This window comes from Papilio machaon, chromosome Z (genome assembly GCF_912999745.1).
Source record: "Papilio machaon chromosome Z, ilPapMach1.1, whole genome shotgun sequence".
Lineage (NCBI taxonomy): Eukaryota > Metazoa > Arthropoda > Insecta > Lepidoptera > Papilionidae > Papilio > Papilio machaon.
In genome coordinates, this window is record NC_060016.1 from 7,749,803 (window position 1) to 7,770,609 (window position 20,807).

Here is a 20,807-nt window from a genome sequence, read left to right on the forward strand (position 1 = left end):
CGCTGTACGACTCGTCGCCATCGCCCTCTACTCTAATTGAATTTCTGCTCTCCTTTTTCTAAACTTATTCTCTTTGACTTAAGATTAGTGATGTATTTAAATTGGCGTTTTGTAACGTTTTTATAGTCGAACTGGAGCGTATCTTGTGCCTCTAAACCCCGCTGAATGGTTGCTTATCGGAACTTTTAATTTAGTTGCGATAATGGGACGAGTGTAGAACTTTCCTACGCTATACTTTGATAGAGACATCAATGATTTTGTTTCTTAATGACGCTTTTTATCTTTCGAGAGTACTTGATTTTCTAAAATCGTTTTTGATTCAAAATATTCTTACGTCTTAGTTTTATTTGTTGTTTATGTTCAATACTTGAAGAAGACATTATTACAACTTTTAAAGATTATCTCTATATATTTATATAAAAACATATGCTTTTTGTAAAATAATAATTTTAATTTAATTACATGACGAAGCAAAATAATGTTGATTATTTTTATAAGCACTAAAGTACCATAGAAATTACGACGCGTTGGAAACATAAAATAATTTTACATGTAAATGGTATAAATACGTTTATTATTTTTATTTTTATTTGTAACTCAAATACATAGCTCAGAAGACAAAGAGACAAACTAATAAAAGCACTTACTAAATCTCTCCCTTGAACATTAGAAGGGATTAATTTCGGATGTTGGCGTCGTAAGTCCATCAATCGGTTGTTACGCCGGAGAAGAGTTCACAAGAGACTTCCGTTCGCAATAAACGAGTGAGATATGTATTGCAGGACGCAGCGAGCATGTGACCGCTGCACTGACGAAAGATTTTATACCACCCTCACTCGTATTCACCACAATACTAAATATATCTGATATAAACGCTAAATTCTCTTATCCATATATAAACATTAATTGAAAACATGTTTCCACGATAAAATTGGATGTACAATTCATGTTTGTACATGCATTTTACATAAAATCTAAAATCAGTTATTTTACAATGATAATGTACTGACTAATTGATGTCTATCTTAATATAATGTTACTATTAAATGACTAAACTGTGTTGTTGATAATAATTGATAATCGTATCACTTTTTCCGATAATTTCTATGATACTCATTTTAAAGTTTACTTTCGCTTTTCCTTTGATGTAGTTAAGAAAATGTTTTTAACAATTTTTTTATATAACATAAGGTGGCAAAAAGCGACCACCTCTTTAGCGCTAAAATAGCGCAACTGCTGCTCAATCCGCAATTGCAGATGCGTTGCCTATTTACTTGTAGTAGTTAATTCCAACAACAAATTATAGTACTTATTTAATTCAAACTATTAAATATATAAGTGATGCTTAGACAACTTTAATTAAAATGAATGTATAAAAATGTGTTTGGCTCCCTAAAATAAATAAATGCTAATAAATTAATGAAAAGACAAAGAAGGAAAACAATCTTAAATATTTTTGTCAATATTATTTTATTTAATGTGACCAGTCAGCTGTCCCTTCGTTGATTTATAAGGATTATTTTTTGTCGTAAAAATATTTCGAGTAATGCCATCGGAAAGACCTCATTACCTGCCAAAGTAAAATCATGAAACGATGTACACAAACATTCAGATATAAATCATCGTCGCTGTTTGTCAGTCGTTTAAATATGTTAAGAAAATTATTAACATCAAAAAGTAATTTAAACGTCGTCGGTGATTTCACAGCTACTGAATCATAACACAGCGTGTCGACAACGGCGAAACGTTGCCACAAAAACGATATTTTTTATTGATTATCAAAAGCGCACAATAGAAAGATGGCTCTGTGTGTATTGTCGCTTAGTTCGAACAGACGGCGCCACCGGAGTCGCTGCTTTACTAAAATGGCAGTTGAATATTTTTACCCGCAATGGCAATGCTTCGATGCAATCGAAAATAAACCCTATTGTTGAAGCACAGAGTTGACTTTCGACTAACAGACGGTGAAGACTTACGAATCCAGAGACAGCGAGTGTATTTGTGGTAGAGCTCCGTCATTGTTCGCTAAATTGTCGCTTGCACGGAACCGGCCGGGCTTGTCGTGAGTTAGGTATGAGCACACAGCACACAATGACAATATACATACATTTAAACACCTGTTATTAAACATGCACAGGGTCACAGAGCGTGCTTACCTACTGCAAACCTCGTTAAATACAATGACTGATAAAGATCACACCGAAGGCGATTTGGATGCATCCATTCTTACCCACTAAGCACTTTTACATAAATAATTCTAAGTGGACGAAATGTTTTATACCCCATAAACATTAGTGTATACTTTGAACATTCATTGAACGATTGCTTAAAATCACTAAAACAACATTGAAAAAACGTCAAATAAAAATATGTCGTAATCCAATAAGCATACGTGAGACATTCCTGTCAGAACATTTCTAAAGCCGCAGATTAAGTCGACGAGCTTCCTCTTAACACTTGAAAGAAACGGATCATCTTCCGTTCGATAGGATTTTCTGGGCTTAAAGGATTTCACATGTGCCTTGCGTTACGCATTTAAACTTTACGATCATACGAAACCGAATTGCATTTTGAATGAATTGCCATCAATTCGTTCTTTTTTCAGTTTCACATTGTTATGGTCGGTAGATATTTTAAAGATAGAAACTTTGCCTCTGCGAACCCTTATAAGGATTAAGGAGGCCGCGCACCAAGACCGCTCATTTGTCCGCCTTTGTGCAAAACAAGGTGCTAAACCAACGCGTTTTGTGGGAGCGATCTTTACGAAACCGCAACATATACTCTCGGCGTATGACATTAAATAAATTTCGATAAACGCTTCAGTAAAAAATAATGTAAAGACAAAACGCGTCAATTCGTATAACGACATCCTTCAGGCCTGAACAGAGATAAAATGTAATTGCAGTAATTATAGCGGTCTCCTTTAGGAATCATTTTTCGAGTTTAAATATTAATGTTTCGTGACAGGGCGGCAACACTGGTGTGCGAGGCGTCGGAGGTTTTCTGGCCCATCGCACACGGACCGGTTCGCCGCTGGCTCACACGCTACGCCAGAAAAGCGAAACACGTTGTATCGCAGTCGAGAGCGATAAACCTTTGCTTCGTATACGGACAAACGGCAAACGACCTATTGGTACCAATTTGCAATCCTGTGTTTGTTCTGCTTTAGGTGGAAACAGAAACTGATATTTCGCGGCATAAGGCAAACTTCTATTGCACTCGGGACTGAAAACAATACTCGCGAGTCCTTGTAGCAAGGTAAATTTCTAGCAAGTCATCGATATTGTTCTCAGTTTCTTGTGTAAACTTAGACGAACGAAAAGGTACCTACTACAGTAATGACAATTTATTAGAAAGCAATTTGAGAATATTTGCTGTGTTAGTAGAATCTATATTTTTCTAAAATACTTACCAATGGAGAATAGAAGGCAGAGCTATCTACGCCGATGCTCGGATATGGGTTCTGGTCCGAAGATGGGTAAGGCGTTCCGTAGACGCCGACTGCTGCGCTGGACAGTCGCGGATAGGAGGTGAGGGCAAGGCGAGCGCCGTCGTACTGGCAGGAGCAGACGGTCTGGCCCGAGACCGGGTCGGTGATGATAGGTCTCGGCGTGTCGCAGCAGGAGGCGGCCGGAGTGCTGGCGTGGCTGCCGGCGCCGGGCGAGAGCGCGCCGCCCGCAACGCCCGACCCGCCCGGGGACAGCGGGGGCGCCGAGCTGGAGCCCCCATCCGGCGACGTGGCTGCGCCGCCGTTGCCGCTGCCTCCGCCGACCAACAGCTGATAACAAAAATATTTTATTAAGCTCATGACTGAGCAGCAAATAAAGCTGACGTTAATCCCTTTCATTAAGAGCTCATGTTAATGAAATTCCAAAGAATCGAAAGTAGACTGCTACTGTGATAACAAAATAATCTCTATGACAGTCATATTATAATTAAGTACGTATTAAATTAGTTTACCATACAGTAGCACTCTAGATGGATCAATAATTGAATCACATGTGTAAATAACATAATAAACCTGCTCGACGGTTTCCCATTAATTGTTGATACGAAAATAACAAGATATAAACTGGTGAAAGCTGCCGTTATTTTTTAAAAAACAAAACAAAGGTTCGTTGCATCACGCGATTGTAGCGTATTCCTCATCTAGTTGCAGTGAACCTGAAACATTTGTGGAAGCGATGGCGTGCGAATAGTGATATGATGCGTTTTTACACTTTAGATTCACATCAGAAATACTACTTAAAACGATAAACGTATCTGATATAAAATTGAAAAACTAACTTGCAATAAGTCTACTATTACACTTAACACGAAATGTTTTTCAACGGATAAGAAGTTTGTTGCCGCTTCCATGGCGTTAATGCAATGGATAACAATAATGTTCTATAATAAATGAATAAAAGTAGATAGATAGACATAGCATTTCGATACACAAAAAATTTGGGTACATTTGTACTATTTGCTTTGACGTGGGATCTAGTTTTAAATCACGGGTCAAATGCTTTTTAATTAAATCATTAAGGTTTTGTAGACTAACTTATCAACCTAAAAATGTATAAATTCTTATAATGAAGATACTATAAATAACAGAAACATTAAAATTAATATTCAAATGCTAAACAAATTCTAAAAAGAACAAACATGAATCGCATGCGATATTAACATTTTCCAAAACTTTTGTTCTAACGATTCACCCCTATCGAAGTGGAAAGAGTGATAAAATTTGATTTATAGGTGAAATCATTTCTGCATAAAACTGTTATCTAAACTGTGTATCGGTGATAGACGGGCGAGTTTAGTTGGGTGACACGCACACCGCTGTCATTGTATGGCATCGGATCCATTCACGCAAGCTACAGTTGCATGTTATTCCTTTTATCGGAAAAAAAAGAATCAAAGAAGAATCGTTAATCCTATACAAAAGCATGTCACATTTACCAAATAGCGTAAATCGGACACGCGTCAATTATGACATTTTAACGTTATTGGTAACGAAACTTCGAACAATTATTATTAATACGGCTTATCTCCACTATTTGCTGTAAAATTACGTCGATATCTAGTGAAACAAATAATATACATGAATGTACAAAATGCATGAATTAGCTATAAGTTCTCTTATGTCATTCCAACCAAAATATCAATAATATATCAATAATTAATGGACATTAAAAAAATCTTAAAATAGTCACATCTGGATAGTTCAATTCACAAGCAATGAGACTTTGTCTAAAATACAATATATTTAGTTTCTCCAATAAGGTATAACGTTATCACGTTCGATCGATCGCTAAAGGTTTTTCTCTATCTGATTTATTTAGAAAATTCCTTTGAATATTTTTCTCAGTCTTCTTTTGTTCTACTGTTTGACAGGAAAAGCAAGTAGCATAGAATATATTCAACATTATATAACGTAAGATATTTCAGCTACAAAGAGAAACTGTCAACAATTATGATCGTAGATAAGTTTTCACATTTCCTGGACTGCGTAAATATTTTGTCGTACAGGAATCAGAATCAAATGGTTATTATATACAGAGAACCATAAGCTTGCATTTGATCAAAGTAAATGCCCTTTTGACATCTTGTTTTGCTTGTCAAATTCGAGCTATAATAATAATTAGATAAATATCGTCAACTTCCTCAATGTTGTGTTGATGTCGGTTTGAACATTCTAATATCATTAAATAAATTAATTTTAAGACGGAGAATGTAAGATCAAATGGATATAATAAAAGAATCTTCGCACCTTCGAAAGTCAAAGGGAAAAATCGGTGCGAAAGATTTATTAAAACTTTCACAGTTATGTTTTACCCCAGAATCTTAATGCTATCATTTTATACTTTCCCTATTGCAACATTTGACAACATCAAAGGTGAGGTGACACAATATAATTGAGTGAACGACGGCGCTCATTCATCGGTCAATTTGACAGCGTGTCATTCAATTTGTCCATCGAAACGAGATCGGAACTTATTCTCTTTTTGACAGCTTACTGTGATTGCAAAAAACTGTTAACGTAACAGTTTTTTTTTTTTGTATCGACGGGAGAATACTTATGATGCAGAGATTATTATAACTTTGTGGAAAACGAATGTATAAAGCAAGTCTGTTGTGAGTTTTTCGCTTCTATTATATTACTGTGTGAACTAAAGTTAAAAAAATCATTTAAAATAAATATGGCCAATATAACAACGCGTTCAGGGTGTTAATGGGGCTGCCACGTTACTGCAGCGCCTCCGGCATGTTCGCGGAGGCTCGTACAGATGGGTTCGATGCCATCATGCGAAAGCGCTGCGCCTCCTTACTGCGCCGAATGCGTGACAGCCATAACGTTATCCTGAATGCTTTGTTGGATAGGTGGGACTCAGTGATGCTGGCTCGCTGGATAAATATACATGTAGACTAGCGTATTCGTGTATCACTGAGTAACAACCATATCCCGGTCACGAATAGTCTATAGTTTATTTTATTTTATTTTTATTTTATTTTGTTTTATTTATTTTTTCTCTTTATTTTTGTTACTAACATTACTTATTAAGTCTTTACTAACCCTAGTATAATAATATGGATCTTTGTAGTCTGAATTAAATAAACATTATTATTATTATTATTATTATTATAACTAACGTATGTATATACTTTCTAGTTGTTTCTATAATATATTTAAAGAAAATAGGCATCCTTGTTTATTGAATTTACTCTGACGCGGTTTGAGCGGTAAAAGATTAAAGGGACGTCGAGAGGTTCGTGGTACGTCAAAGATTTGATCAAATATTGGACCAAGGTTGACTTAGAAATAATAGCATAAGATACTGTGCACACACGACCCCACTTCAACCACTAATGCTCCGTTTGAGTGTACCAACTTGTTTTCTTTAAACAAAGCGAAACGTCTTCAAAGAGGCAAAAGCTCACGTAGCTCATTTCAATTATCGAAAAATTAAATCTTTTCGATTTATTGTAGCAAGTTATTTATTTCTCCAAAACTTAAAATTTTAATATAGTCCTCACATTAAACACTTAATTTATCGATTCCTGTCGACTCAACCTCCTTATTAATATGCTTTTCTTCATTCATAATAATTAAGTACAATAATAATCATTCTCAGAAATATGATAAAAAGTTACATTAATCTATAAATAGAACCAAGCATTCGAATACTTAGTGGTGATTATAACAAACGACTGGATACATCGTCGTCTAATTAATTATGTTTAAAATATTCCCTCAGTATGAATCTTTTTACTGTACTTAACTCAATTGCTTGTCCTTGTGCGTTGAACAGAAACGCACACACTTATACGCGCAAGTTTGCGTAAACATTAACGTCAGTCCGCGTAATATCTTAACATTTGCGTAGGTATACTGATAGTGCAATCCTATAATTTGACTACGTCATAATCCTATTAGATTACAACACTCGACGGAAAGATAACGTGTTATTTGCATTTGATATTCGCATCGACATTTTGCTCATTTCTATTTATAAATGTGGATGTATTAAAAAAAGACAATACATTTATTTATAAAATAATGTCATGAATGGTATGTCAAGGTAGGCAAGTAGCCGAGTACCCATTCAGATTTCGTGATGCAGATTAAAATGTCATTCGAAGTGAACGCAGTTTCTGTGTTCAGCAACGGTTCACACCTTTATATTATAAATCTGCTTGCGGAGTTTTTTTTAGCTATTCAATTGAAGAACCTAATGATTAAACGAATTAATTTATATATAATCAAAGATCTCATACTGCATAAGTTACTCCTAAATTGAAATAATACCTAATAATGTGGAAATATTTCCACACATTTCTATTCGTCCCAAAAGAGTAATAATATTGTAATAATAAGATAAATGTATTAGCTCTTGTTAAGATATAATTAGTGCTATGTTTTTGAATAGTAAAATAACTCATACTATGTGTTGAGTGGTCGTATTGTTTTGTTGATAAATATAGTTCTTCGTTATTTCGCCGTCGCATTAGTGACCTATGGGGCATCAAAAGCCCTCACAAATGATTGTATAAAATCGAGTTGAAATCGGAGTCACCTGCCCAGCGAAGCGTACGGACGTTTGCACCTCTATATATACAGTTTCAAAGAGCGTGCCGCCATTGGTTCGCGGATGCCAAACAACACTATCTGTCGGGTTCGCGTGTGCTTCTGTAATTAGTAACAGGGGAGCGATAACGTGTCGCCGCATACTCTCTGTCATTATGACTCGCTACAACCATGTTCAAGTATTGGAACAACCATTTCGATGTTATTCGCACTATTTCTGAGATATAAAATGAATTTGAACTTATATTAGAACCCATACTTGCTTACAAAGTGCTGATTTGTACGACTATTTTATAAATAATTTAAAAGGCGTTCTATATTAAAGAGTGATGTATCTAGTAATAATCGAATGAACTAAAAAGCTCCCACCGTTATCGATGTCCTAATAATTCACCACAGATTATGGTCAAAACAACAATTGTGTGATAAAACTGTGAGTTGATTATAGTAATAAAATTGGACTGATATATAAATGTAATAGTTATTTTAGACAAATAGCAAATATTTCAAAATGATGTAAATAATAGGAAGTAAAGATTTGAATGAATATGTGTATCGTTTGGTAAAATTGAACCTAAACATTCACACTTCAATTGCGATATATCGCGGGCGCAGTATTCTTGCAGAAATGTAATTCCGATCGCAAGAGAGATCCGTTGACATAAATTCAGTACAATACACATCAAAACTACGTATAATATTGACGAAAACTAATTTTATTTCATAAATGTAACGTCGAAAAATATTTTTACGTATTGATTAAATAATACCGGTGGTTGTTGTCTTGGCATATCACGTGCCTGCATGTCGCCTAATTATAGGTGTGGGGACATAAGTGAAAATTGTTTCGTTGGGACGATAATTTACGTAGCAATTAGCGTCATATCTATACATTTGATACCTACGCTGCAGGCGATTATATCTCAGTTTGTATTATATATTAACACGTACTGTCCTATGTTTCTATATAATTGTTAGATATTGAATCCTATACATATGCTAAAAGGCAAAACGAGAGTGCTATGAACGTTTTCTTTAAAAAAAATATGCTCAACATAGAGAAATCTTTGATTAGCATTTAAAAACTAGAAACAGACTTTGAAAACTATTTAATTAAATCCAAGTTTTACTTGATCTTGATAACCAATTAGATGAAGATACACTTTGAACAGAAATAACGAGAAGAGTTACAATATGGAGGGTAGATCAAATCAAATATAAGCGATATTGTTGTCGCTGTGTACAAAAGGGGCGAGGCTTCGAGCGCTTGACTGCTTAAGCAAACAGAACTTCCAATAAAAACTACTTGGAGCGACCTCTGCGGGACGACAATGCAAACACTTAAAACTAACGTACACTCCTACGTTCTCTATTACCCTCAAATTAAATAAAATAAGCTTTAGTAATTTAGTCCAATCTGTCAAATGAAAAGTGTTTGGCAAAGAAAGGGGAGACGTAGATTGATGTTTTGCGTAAGCTTGCAAATTATATACGAGATTAAAGATGTTGAAATGTGAAGTGGAAGATACTCGTAATTAAACTAATTGGATACAGAAACGTACTACAATGATTTTGCAGTAACGAAACGATTCTAAAAAAAATATGTGGTCATCTCTTCCGTTCTCATTGAAAACGAACAGCTCCAACTAAAGATTATAAGAGAAACTTCAGAATACTGTAAACATTATAACTCTACAAGACATACCTTATTGGATTTTAAAATAACTAGGCTAATTGTTTAACATGTCTCAAAGAGATAATGGCTTAATACATATGGAATGTTAATTTACCCTCAGTCAGGATTAAATGGGAAAATTAACAACGACCAGTTAAGTCTACCTTATTATTGTATAATAATAAAAGAAAACAGCAATTTAAATATAATAATACTCGTAGGAAAAAGTTATATTTTAAGAAATTTAAAAAATATACTTATACATAAGAGAAGTAAATACAATCTGGCAATTAATTCATTTGATGGCATTTTAAATGAGAATACCGTCATTCACAATTCGTAAATATCTAATGGCCACCGTTAATGAACGTAAACCGTAACCGTTAGTTCTAAGTAAGTACATAATTAACTGATACTTTAGTTATCTGTTAACGACTATGCGTAAAAGACTTCCCATGTTTTGAATAAATCATACGGATTTGTAATTTTTCGATTGAATAGATAAGTTATTGTAAGTTAAGAGATTGTGTAAAATAAGGTTTTGTAATATTATGTATATTTATTATATATTTTACTCAAAGTCTAGATAAGGGTGGTAAGGGGGTTACGATTTATGGCGACGTTATCTGACTGACATTTGGCTGGTTGCAAGATAATAATTTTAATAAATTTATGTCTGGGACTGACAAAATATCTAGAACTATCCAAATATTTTTGGTAAGCATCATTAGGTTTAAGAAAAATTTTAACTGTTCATAAAATAGTAAATTGTATACCAGAGGGTCTAGCACGAAAGTTTGCGATATGCCTTTTCTTAACGTTATCTGTAAAATGTGTCAAAATATGTATGATATTTATTATTATAATTAATGCCCGATGCGCTGTACAACTCTAATACAAATTTTGTCGATGACTTTACGAATTCTATCTTGCATATTTTCGTGCTAGGCCCTCTGATCACATACAAATACTGTATGAATATGTTCAATTGTCTAGAGTGCTCGAAGAATTGATGTCAATGTTCTCTTGAGATCTCACATTGTGGAACTGATGAGTGTCAACAAGTTTGTCAAGGACTAACGTGTGCAATATTTATAACCACTTTCTGGTAGGTATTTGAATTTATTTATTGCTGCAATTGATAACACTCAATGTTACATGTTATCTTATAGATCAATTTTATCAGAACGATCTGTCTGTCTACACCTCTGACTTACGAATGTGAATTCTCAATAATTCATTGTAAAAAATTACTTTAGAAACTAACCTCTACGTATAATGTCTTTTAGTGGATACATGACATTGGTTTAGTAAATATTTCTCTTACTAAATCTACAATAATCTACGCTCTTTCATTGTCCACTTAACGACTCTGAATACGGTAGTGAATGCTGAAGTCTCAACCAGCATTAATCTTATGCAATGTTTGAACAAACTTATGAAAGGTTTACAAGCAATGCAAAGAAGAAAACACAAACGCCATACTAGCATACACCAATCTTTATTTACTATTCGCTGATACTAAATGGAAGCTTTACTGATGTATAAAAACATTGATTGTCTATTAACTAATAGAATTTAAGTGCAAATTAACTGCCTTTAGTGGTACGTTTATCGACTTAATTTAGTGTTTTGTATTTAACTATAAATACAAAAAGATCATTAATAAAAAGGGGACATAAAAAGTTTAGTCCGCTTTAGCTCTCGCTGGGTACTCTACGAAACAAATACCTTTACATGCATTCTTAAAGCACTCCGCACGTTGCATATTCATGGCGTAAAGCAAACTGCGAGCTATAAATGAAAAAAAAAAAGAATGAATGTTTTGTAATTTATTGGTCGTTATATAGACGTGCATACCTACGGTCATGTTTCTTCTTTTAATCCACGTAGCAAAATTAGCTTCAATTTAAAAGTTAAAACAACTTTTTTTGCGAAACGTCAACTCGTAGTTGACGAATCGATTAAGGATATAACGGAATAATTTGATATAAAATAACAACACGGCCATATTAAATAAAAAGGACAGTATGGGAATACAATGTTTAACAATCAAGGTACCTAATATAAGAGGCATTCTTACTAATTGTATGGAGTAAGCACCGTCTGTAAAATAAAGAAAAATTAAAAGGCGACAGAAGTGGTCAAATATGAGAGAAGTCTGATTTAAATCTTTCCATTGAAATATAGTTATAAAATATTTTTATCAAAGTTACATTTATTTGACATGTTTGTCTTTCAACAATACTCAATATAACAAAAATTATAAACGTACACTGACGTAATTGAAATGGGCGTGACCTCATTGAATATGCGTCTAGTAAATCCATTCTATGTGGACGTCCGATAGATACGGGTAAGCGAGCTAATGGACGAGGCTTTCAATCGCTTTTCAATATTTGATGAGATTCGGACACTGGCTGACCGTCCACCTCTATCATACCTACGCGCCCTCATCGTTGCCCCGGAGACCGGAACGTCGAACACTATCGAATTTGAACTCCATAAATACCTAATGATCGTATAGCTACTGACGCCTCGACATAGCTTAATTATCGAACCATTGTAAAGACAATATATATTTTAACCGGAAATTTAAAGTATATATTTTAACCGGAGGTAAAATAGTGGACGTCGAATATCGAGTAGCAAGAAACTTCGTTTATGATAATGTTGATCGCATCGAAATGTGTTCATTTTAAAGGCACAGTTAAACGGTATCAAGATGATTTTATAACTCCTATTACATTAGCAAGGGCATTATCCCATCTCAGCGCTGGGTCGCCCGGTCGCATGGATCAATTTTGACCGGCCAACGGGATATGTTAAAGAGGACATTATAATAATTAGATTGTTATCAGATGTTATTATATGAATTTTAAAAAATTATAAGAACGAAGGACGGAGATAAGTCGGCGATATCGTGACGACGGTAGGCCCGAACATAGATTACGGAATAGCCGGCGGGCGTCGGCGTAATCGGACGCACTAAATGTTGGTCCTTTGAAAGAGCACGCCATACAGCAAATCGATAACCGATCATTATAATGATTGCGCCGTAAACGCTAGTCTTGTTCGCTTTTTAGACGCTTGACGAACGGGAGTCGTGTTTTAATTTTAACACAGGTCCGAGCCGAAGCGTTCATGCGTGTTCAATTGACCGACAGAGCGTCGGCGCACAAATAAGCTTCTCTCGCCTTAACAATCGCCGTCCGGAAAGAAAATTATACTCTATACAACTTTGATAGCAAATCGGAACGCCCTCGAACTTACAATAAAACGTAACGTATAATAAACGGGAAGCAAATGAGGGTATTGATTATGTTCTCGCCTTTTATTGAATCCGACACGTTGTTGTCATGATTGTTTATTTTACATACTCTTATCATTCCAACACACACTTCTTTGTAATGTACCCGAAAATAAGTTTTAATTCTAAGAGATGATGATAATAATGATGATTATTACCACCATCATCAAATTACAAACATACCGAAAGCATAAACACAAAAAAAGGAGGCAGGAATTACCTTTTGTACAGTTATTAACTGTGTGTATTTTTCAAACGCGAAATGGGGTAAACTCCTTCACCTCACATTCATTATGAATTTTATCTTTTAATTCCCGTTCCCTAAGGCTAATACAAATATCACCTCTTCTTATAAGGCGATACTCATTTGAAATTGCCCTTATAACAAAAACAATGCTCGGAGTATAGTAATTTATATACTTACTAGCTGTCGGCCACGACTCCGTCCGCGTGCAGTGAAAAAAAACTTAATAGGGGTTTGCAAAATAGATAGTAGCAAAATCTCAGACCTACTGAATACGCATATAAAATTTGGTAAAAATCGGTAAAGCCGTTTCGGAGGAGTACGGTAACTAACATTGTGACATGGAAATTTTATATATTAGATATTTATAGCTTATATACATATATATACTAGCTGTCGCCCAAATTATGCCAAATTTCATCAAGATCTGTTGTATCGTTCCGGAAATACCTTCAAACAAACATCCATCCATACATACAGACATTCGCATTTATAATATTAGTATGATGTACATAATGTCATTATATAAGAAACTTTATTTCTCGTGGGTGGATGTGGATGTTATACACAACTGTCATGTGAACACTTTGTGTATGATACAGCTGTAGTTGTCAAAATCGAATGTGATGATTGACAACTGTTGGCATTTGCTAATGATGTGGGACATCGCCTCAATGGTTGTCTTAAATGTAACAACCCGTTCGGCATAAAAGTCAGAAAGATGACATAATGTTGTCTGAAACATGTTGACTTTTAGAGCTCAGCAAAATGTTGTCTTTTCGATAACTTTTTGTCGATGTCATTTTAAAGCAATCTCAATGATAACTAAATGATGACTTTTCGAGATCATATTTTTTTGTTAATAAAACTTTAAAAAAATTTCAGATTTATTGAATTTCCTTAATAATCATTTTTAAAAAACAATTCTAGTTACTTTTTCAAAAATAAATTTGGTGTTCAATTCAAAAATAATTCGAAATTGAAATATACGAAAAATTGAGTTGTTAGTACTTTTCGCGACAACAGCGGCCATTTTGTTCTATACGGACCTCTCACTCATCCATTAAAGAGTGATTGTTGACAAGCGTGAATTGCATCGTAATTCGTTCGGCATTGCTAAGTGGTTTTATTCAATTATTACAACATAAACGTAATATTTTTGACTTAACATACTGGTTGAAACTATAATTAATAGTATTTGTGATTCTTATTATTCAGTTAGTTATCAAGAATTTAATTGCCGAACAAATAAACTTGTAAGTATGAATATAGGTTATAAACACATTTTTTTATATTTTATAACTAATTAAATTATTTAAAATTGTTGTAAGACGATGCTCGTCGCTATTTTAATTAAATGCAGTTTAAATATTTTACTTTTTAAAATATTTCTAACTTTAAACATTTGTATACAATTTTGTTCATTTAATTCATACATTCATACATAATAAAAAAAAACTTATCAGCATCGTCTTTGTAAAAGTGTCTGATAAAATTTAGAATGCGCTAAAATTTAATGAATATTTTCAATTTCTAATTTGATGTTTTTTTAGGATTCAACACAAGATGTAAAAGTAAGAAACTAAAAGTAGAAAGAGGATAATATCGTCAAGTTCTTCTGATAATGAGGGTATGTAACAAATAAAGTTGTTCAATTATATATAATTATTTTGTTCCTTATTAATAAAACACTTTATTTTCAGAAAGCGGAATAAATAATATACCAATGCCACCTGCCACGTACGTGACCCAAAAGGATCAGCAACCACCACCAACATTTAAAACTCCTATATCATTACTTGAGCCGTAAAAGTATTTATAATTTTAATAATAAGATTATTTATATTGGTATGTCATATCGTTATTATTCATTGTGTTATCAAATAAACAATAATTAAACCTATTTACCATGTCGATTTTAATTTTACACTAGCCTCTTAATTTTAACATAAAAACGTTAACTTTATGATATCTAGAAAATGTTATCTTTCTGATATCTTTTTAATGATCTCTAAAAGATGGCGCTAGATGGCTCATAAGAGAGCTTTATGTTAACTTTACGTTAACTTTATGTTGATTTTTTGGTTATCATTTCTGATATCAGATCTTGAATAATGTTAACATTAAGAGAACTTTATGCTATCTTCTTGCCGAACGGGAAGTTTCTAATAGGTACCATTGCCTTTGTTAAGATGTTGAATGAGCTTTGCTTTTTATCAGTATACATATTTTTAAAATTTATTTTGTTACAAATATTTGTAATTCAAAATTTTCAGTTTAAATAAAATTGTCATCTTCTGTTTCTTAGTATTTGAGGATATTTACATATTAACATAAATATTAGTGTATTTGCTTATTTGTCGTTATTTCTTTTATATTGGATATGTTCCAAGAATCGTTTGAAAGCTATATTTTATGTGAAAATATTGGATCTTTGTTTGTTTATTATGTAAACATATTAATAGAACCGGCTTTAGTAAGATTCTCGACAATCGCTCTGAACTACAGATCCATAGGCGTCACTTGAAGCGCATAATCTTACTGATATACATAATTCGTGGTGGCAACAACAATTAATGGCCATTTATACGCGATTCCATTCAATTATCGTTTGTTTAATCACACCGATAATACCTATGGTCAAATTTCTAATGTAATACTCCAATGATAGATCTCAATGGCTCGATGTTTCATCAGTCAATTAATAATTGGATAAACAAAGACGCTTGTTAACTTACTCTGCTAAGAAAAAAAAATATTTCAAGTCTGTCTCTCTCCGATTTTGATATCTGATACGTACTAAATGTGTCGTTTTTGGTGTTAAAAATAACATTCTATACTCACTCGCTTATGAAGTCGGGAACGTTTAGTGTTCGCACCGAACATCGCTTAAATGGAAAGGCGTCGAGTAATCGATAGCGACGAACACAATCTAAGCGTGCGCGAAAGGGCAATCGGCCGCGACGCAGCAATTTGAGAATCTTGTTCCATCTTAAATCGTCGACAACTTTAATAACAAGCATAAACGCAATGGCAATAATCGCTGCAAATTAATTGCCCACTAGCCGCCGCCGGAGAAAAACAGAGGCCACACAGGGTTGTCGACGCACAAAAAGCTGCTCGATACTTTTTCCTAGACATTGGAACTACATTGTGTATAGTTACATTTATATTAACAATCGATCATTAAATTTTATAGCGTATTGAAGTTAATAGAAATATAATTAAATAGTATTTACTCGCAAGATAACACGTCCTGTGTATTATTAAATATACAGAAAAAAACTTCATTGAATAATTAAAGAAAAATAACGGTAAATTAACAAACACCATTATAATTCTTAATTATAAGAACTGCGTAATTTTCAAAACTCTTAAAAATGGTGTCGTTTAATAAAGAGAATATAAAACATCTATTCTTGGATGTTTTATTTATTTATTCTAGCAGTTATTTCATTTTTTTTTTTGGTAATTAACCACTTGTTTTTAATTTATATGATATGTCATTAAATCTCTTTGTGATAACCCTAACAATCGAAATTGTTCGGTGGGGTGAATTAGACTAAAATTTATAGGTAGCGTAGGTGCGTGAACCGGCTGCCGAGAGTTTGCCTTACAAATAACATTTAGCGGGGCGGAGCGGGAGGTACGGATTATGAGGTCGGAGGACTCAATTAAACTGTGCCGGACCCGGCTTTTACTCTAACCTTTTGCCATCACCTCCCACCAAATTTACAAATAAATGGATCTACTTTATCCCAGTTGAAGTCTACATTCTGCCGGTGTTACTATTATGATTCGACCATGTTAACACGTTTCTACATTGAGGTACATATTTTTAATAGTACCTTTATATTTTACCACATTAATCGAAGTATGTGCCGTGAATTTATTAATAAGAATCAGGTACCTTTTGTACATAAATATATCTGTACATGAATTGTAAACGAGTTGGCGTTAACAGTTGACTAAAATAAACTAACCAGGTTGATTAAAACTAATTTGTAGCACTAATTGATGTGTACATCTATAAAGATCTCCTGCTGTTCAAATTAGGTATACAGTTATTTGTACTGAGGTATTTTTAATGATCTAGCTAGCTAAGGGAAACCCGCTTATAATTCATAAAGGCATAAAACGGGTTATCGTTAATTATAAATAAACAATTGGGTATTGGTTCGCGCAAAAAGTAACGTTTTGTTTTACGCATATACAGAACAAGGTGAATTAATTGACGCTTCTACTTTATACATAATGGTCGGGCGTTATCGACCAATTTCTATTCATAGGTATTTTGAATTTTTTTCCAATAAATGGTACTTCAAACATACATAAAAAACATTGAAATATCGCATTAACTTACAACTAGTTTCGCACCTAAGACCTGTTTGACTTTAACATTAGAAAAACAAACTTAGGAATGTACGCGCGTACGATTACATAGTAAACCATTAAAAAAAAAAAAAACAATAAACGGTCTCGTGCACACCGTATCAGGTATTTCACTTATAATTGATAATATCGCAATAAAAACTGAGAACAAGAATAGGTACTCGGTTAGGTCTGAGTTGGCTAAAGTTATCGGACGTAGAGAGGAATGTTACGCCGCGTTGGAGCAATTTCTTGGCGTTTGTTTGATTTTAAAACTACGCTACCATATCTGAAAGCTATTAACTACTAACTACCTCCAGTCAACTTGAATGGTCAATTGCGTTCGTTCAATTAGACGGAAAATTGATGTGGAACCGCGCTATACTAGTGCCGCATTCGGATTTGTGTGGGTATAAATAGGTTGTTCCCTTAGTTATACAATGGTGTATATATAGAGCTTTTGTGGAATTTGGTGCGGTTTAGATGGGATCAATATAAAATACTATCAATTCTTTCAATTAATTTCTCTATTATGGCTACATTTAAATAAAGAATAGTTGAGCCATGCGTTATATTTGCATTTACCGCATGTTAAAACTATTCGAATACATTAAAGGTAATGGACTTTTTTTTATACAAGAGAAGGGGGCAAACGAGCAGCAGGAACACCAAGGTGTTCATCGACGCCCACGGACATCTGCAATACCAGAGGAATCGCAGATGCGTTGCCGGCCTTTGAGATGGTGATACGCTCGTTTCTTGAAGGACCCTAAGACCTTAATATTATTTCTTATTCATTTCAGGAGACTAAGTAAAGGGAAACTGGTACCCAAAATACCTAAAACTCTATCAATGTTATATCAAAATCTGATTAATGGTATAGAAACACAGGGTCATTGAAACATTCATTTTTATTAACATTACAATAAATAAATATAATGAAGTTGTAAATAAAATCTTGTGGAGACATTGTTTACTATTAATATCTGCTAGTTTATATAAAATTCTATATACTAAGTACTTCAATGAACCTTTTTTTCGCTTATTTATCTTCTTCCTCTTCATTTCTTACATCTTCTTAAGTTTAGAGTATTATGTAAGAGTTTAAAGGAAATAGAATTTCACCAAAAGAACCACTTTACTGAGCTTTACAATCAGAGAAATTTCAAATTTTATTTATTTTTATTATAAAATAACTACCAGAATAACTTATATAGATTAAAAAATAAAACTACGTAATAGTAATACTAAGAAAATATATATTACATCTGATTATATTTTATCATGTAATATTCAGATTTAAGCGTGTATTTATTGTTGTAATACATATTTTACTATATAAATAAAACTAAATACATATATCATTATATCATTTTATGAAATCTTAACAAGTAATCTTACTTCGCGAAAGACGTAAACAAATGATTGGACAAAATATAGTACAGTGACGTAATATTTACATAATTTATCAGCGGATTATATTATATATCATTCAAAGTATTAAATTCCCTTATTTCGCTATATTTGGACAATATATAAATGTATTCTGAGCGTTACATAACATTTCAGTGAAATGTCATATGAAGCTCATTCAATAATTCATTTATGGAATTATTAATATTTCGATTCATTTAGGGAATAAACATCATCTGCATTGAGGACGTTTATTCCGTACCCATTACAGCATAGCCTAAATGATATAACTATAATATAATTAATAAAAAAGGAATGCAATCCTAATCACAGATATTATTTAAAAATATGAAAATAAAATTTACTATCAGTGTAAAATAAATTATTATAAATATTCCTATGAATTATTTATTGTTATTTGTATGAATTGACATTAATATCGTTATTATTATTTATTAGCTTATTATTAGCATTTTTTCAACATTTATTTCTGTATTTATTATCAAAGTCAATAGCATTAAACAAAAATAAATAAGTCATTATTAGGTGATATTGATAACTCACGAAATTCAAACTTAAGTATTTTATAAGATAGTACACACATTTATAATTGTGTATGTGTGTCCATGTGTATTTCTTGTGCAAGTGTGTACTTACTTTTACGATATCGAATAGTTTTTGTTAACTTTATTTCTAAGAAAATGATGGCGCTTGAGAAAGAATTATGTAAATGAAGCAGTACCTGTTCTGAGAAGAAATTTTATTGACAAAAAACGCTTCTAATGTGTAATTATTCATCATTACGTTTTTTTTTTAAACTTATTCACGATTTGTCCTGAAGATTATAAACACAACTACAAATGTTTTTATAAAACTGATACAGCTGAAAATAATTTTAACAATCGATTTTATATTTTATATCAGAAAGATAAAAAAAGATTTTGGAAGTGTGATTGTTTTCTTTTAAACATTTTCTCTGACTTTGATATTCATCAAACGCTTAAATTTTGTATATTTTACCTTTAATTAGTAATTTCAGTTTGTAAAAATGTCACGATTGGTGCTCATAATCAAAAGCAGGTGCATACTCGCAGGCAATCGCATACTAATAATGTAACAACAATTTCTTTACGTTTACTTATTTTATAACAGGTACCTTGACTTAAAACAGTGTTATTAGTGGTCCAAGGAAATACTTGTAAAACATTATGTACAGTCACGCAATAAAGTCGCACTGTGACAGAATCGAGAATGTAAGTACAAGTAAAAAATACGTCATTTTCTTTTGTTTCTGTCAACAATGTTATTATGTCAATTAACATATTATTCTTCGACTGTTCAATTATTATAATTTGTTATTTTATTCCTTAAAAATTTGTTTTATCGTCAACTTGTAACCAATTATAAAGATATGTTTCGTTAAAATAAAGTTATGAATTTGTCTAAAGCCTGCGTTATGTGAACTTTGCTTTTCTTAAAAATAAATTCAAAACAAACATTAGTCAGGAACAGGGATTTAAACAAAGTCAAAATCACCATAACGGTTTTGTATCTCATTGTAATTAGTTCTTTGCGTTCGCTCTTTATCTACTATTTGTTTAAAAAAAATGAATTTCAATTCTAATTGTGTACGATCCGTTACACATTTATAGATAAATCGTGCGATCTTTCGCCGCGCGGTGTAAAACCGCAAGTGGATTCCCGGCCTAAAGTAACAACGGCT

General features: G+C 33.0%; 1 protein-coding gene across 3 annotated transcripts in view; it reads right to left on the reverse strand.

Annotated features, from left to right (window-relative positions):
• The window catches only part of LOC106717325 (homeobox protein araucan), an 82,406-nt gene that overhangs the window by 25,109 nt on the left and 36,490 nt on the right, over positions 1-20,807 (reverse strand). For all 3 annotated transcript variants that reach the window (XM_014511176.2, XM_014511174.2, XM_014511175.2), the window contains exon 2: positions 3,413-3,778. In XM_014511176.2, the coding sequence (XP_014366662.1) occupies positions 3,413-3,778 (366 nt within the window). The remainder of the gene's footprint in view (positions 1-3,412; positions 3,779-20,807) is intronic.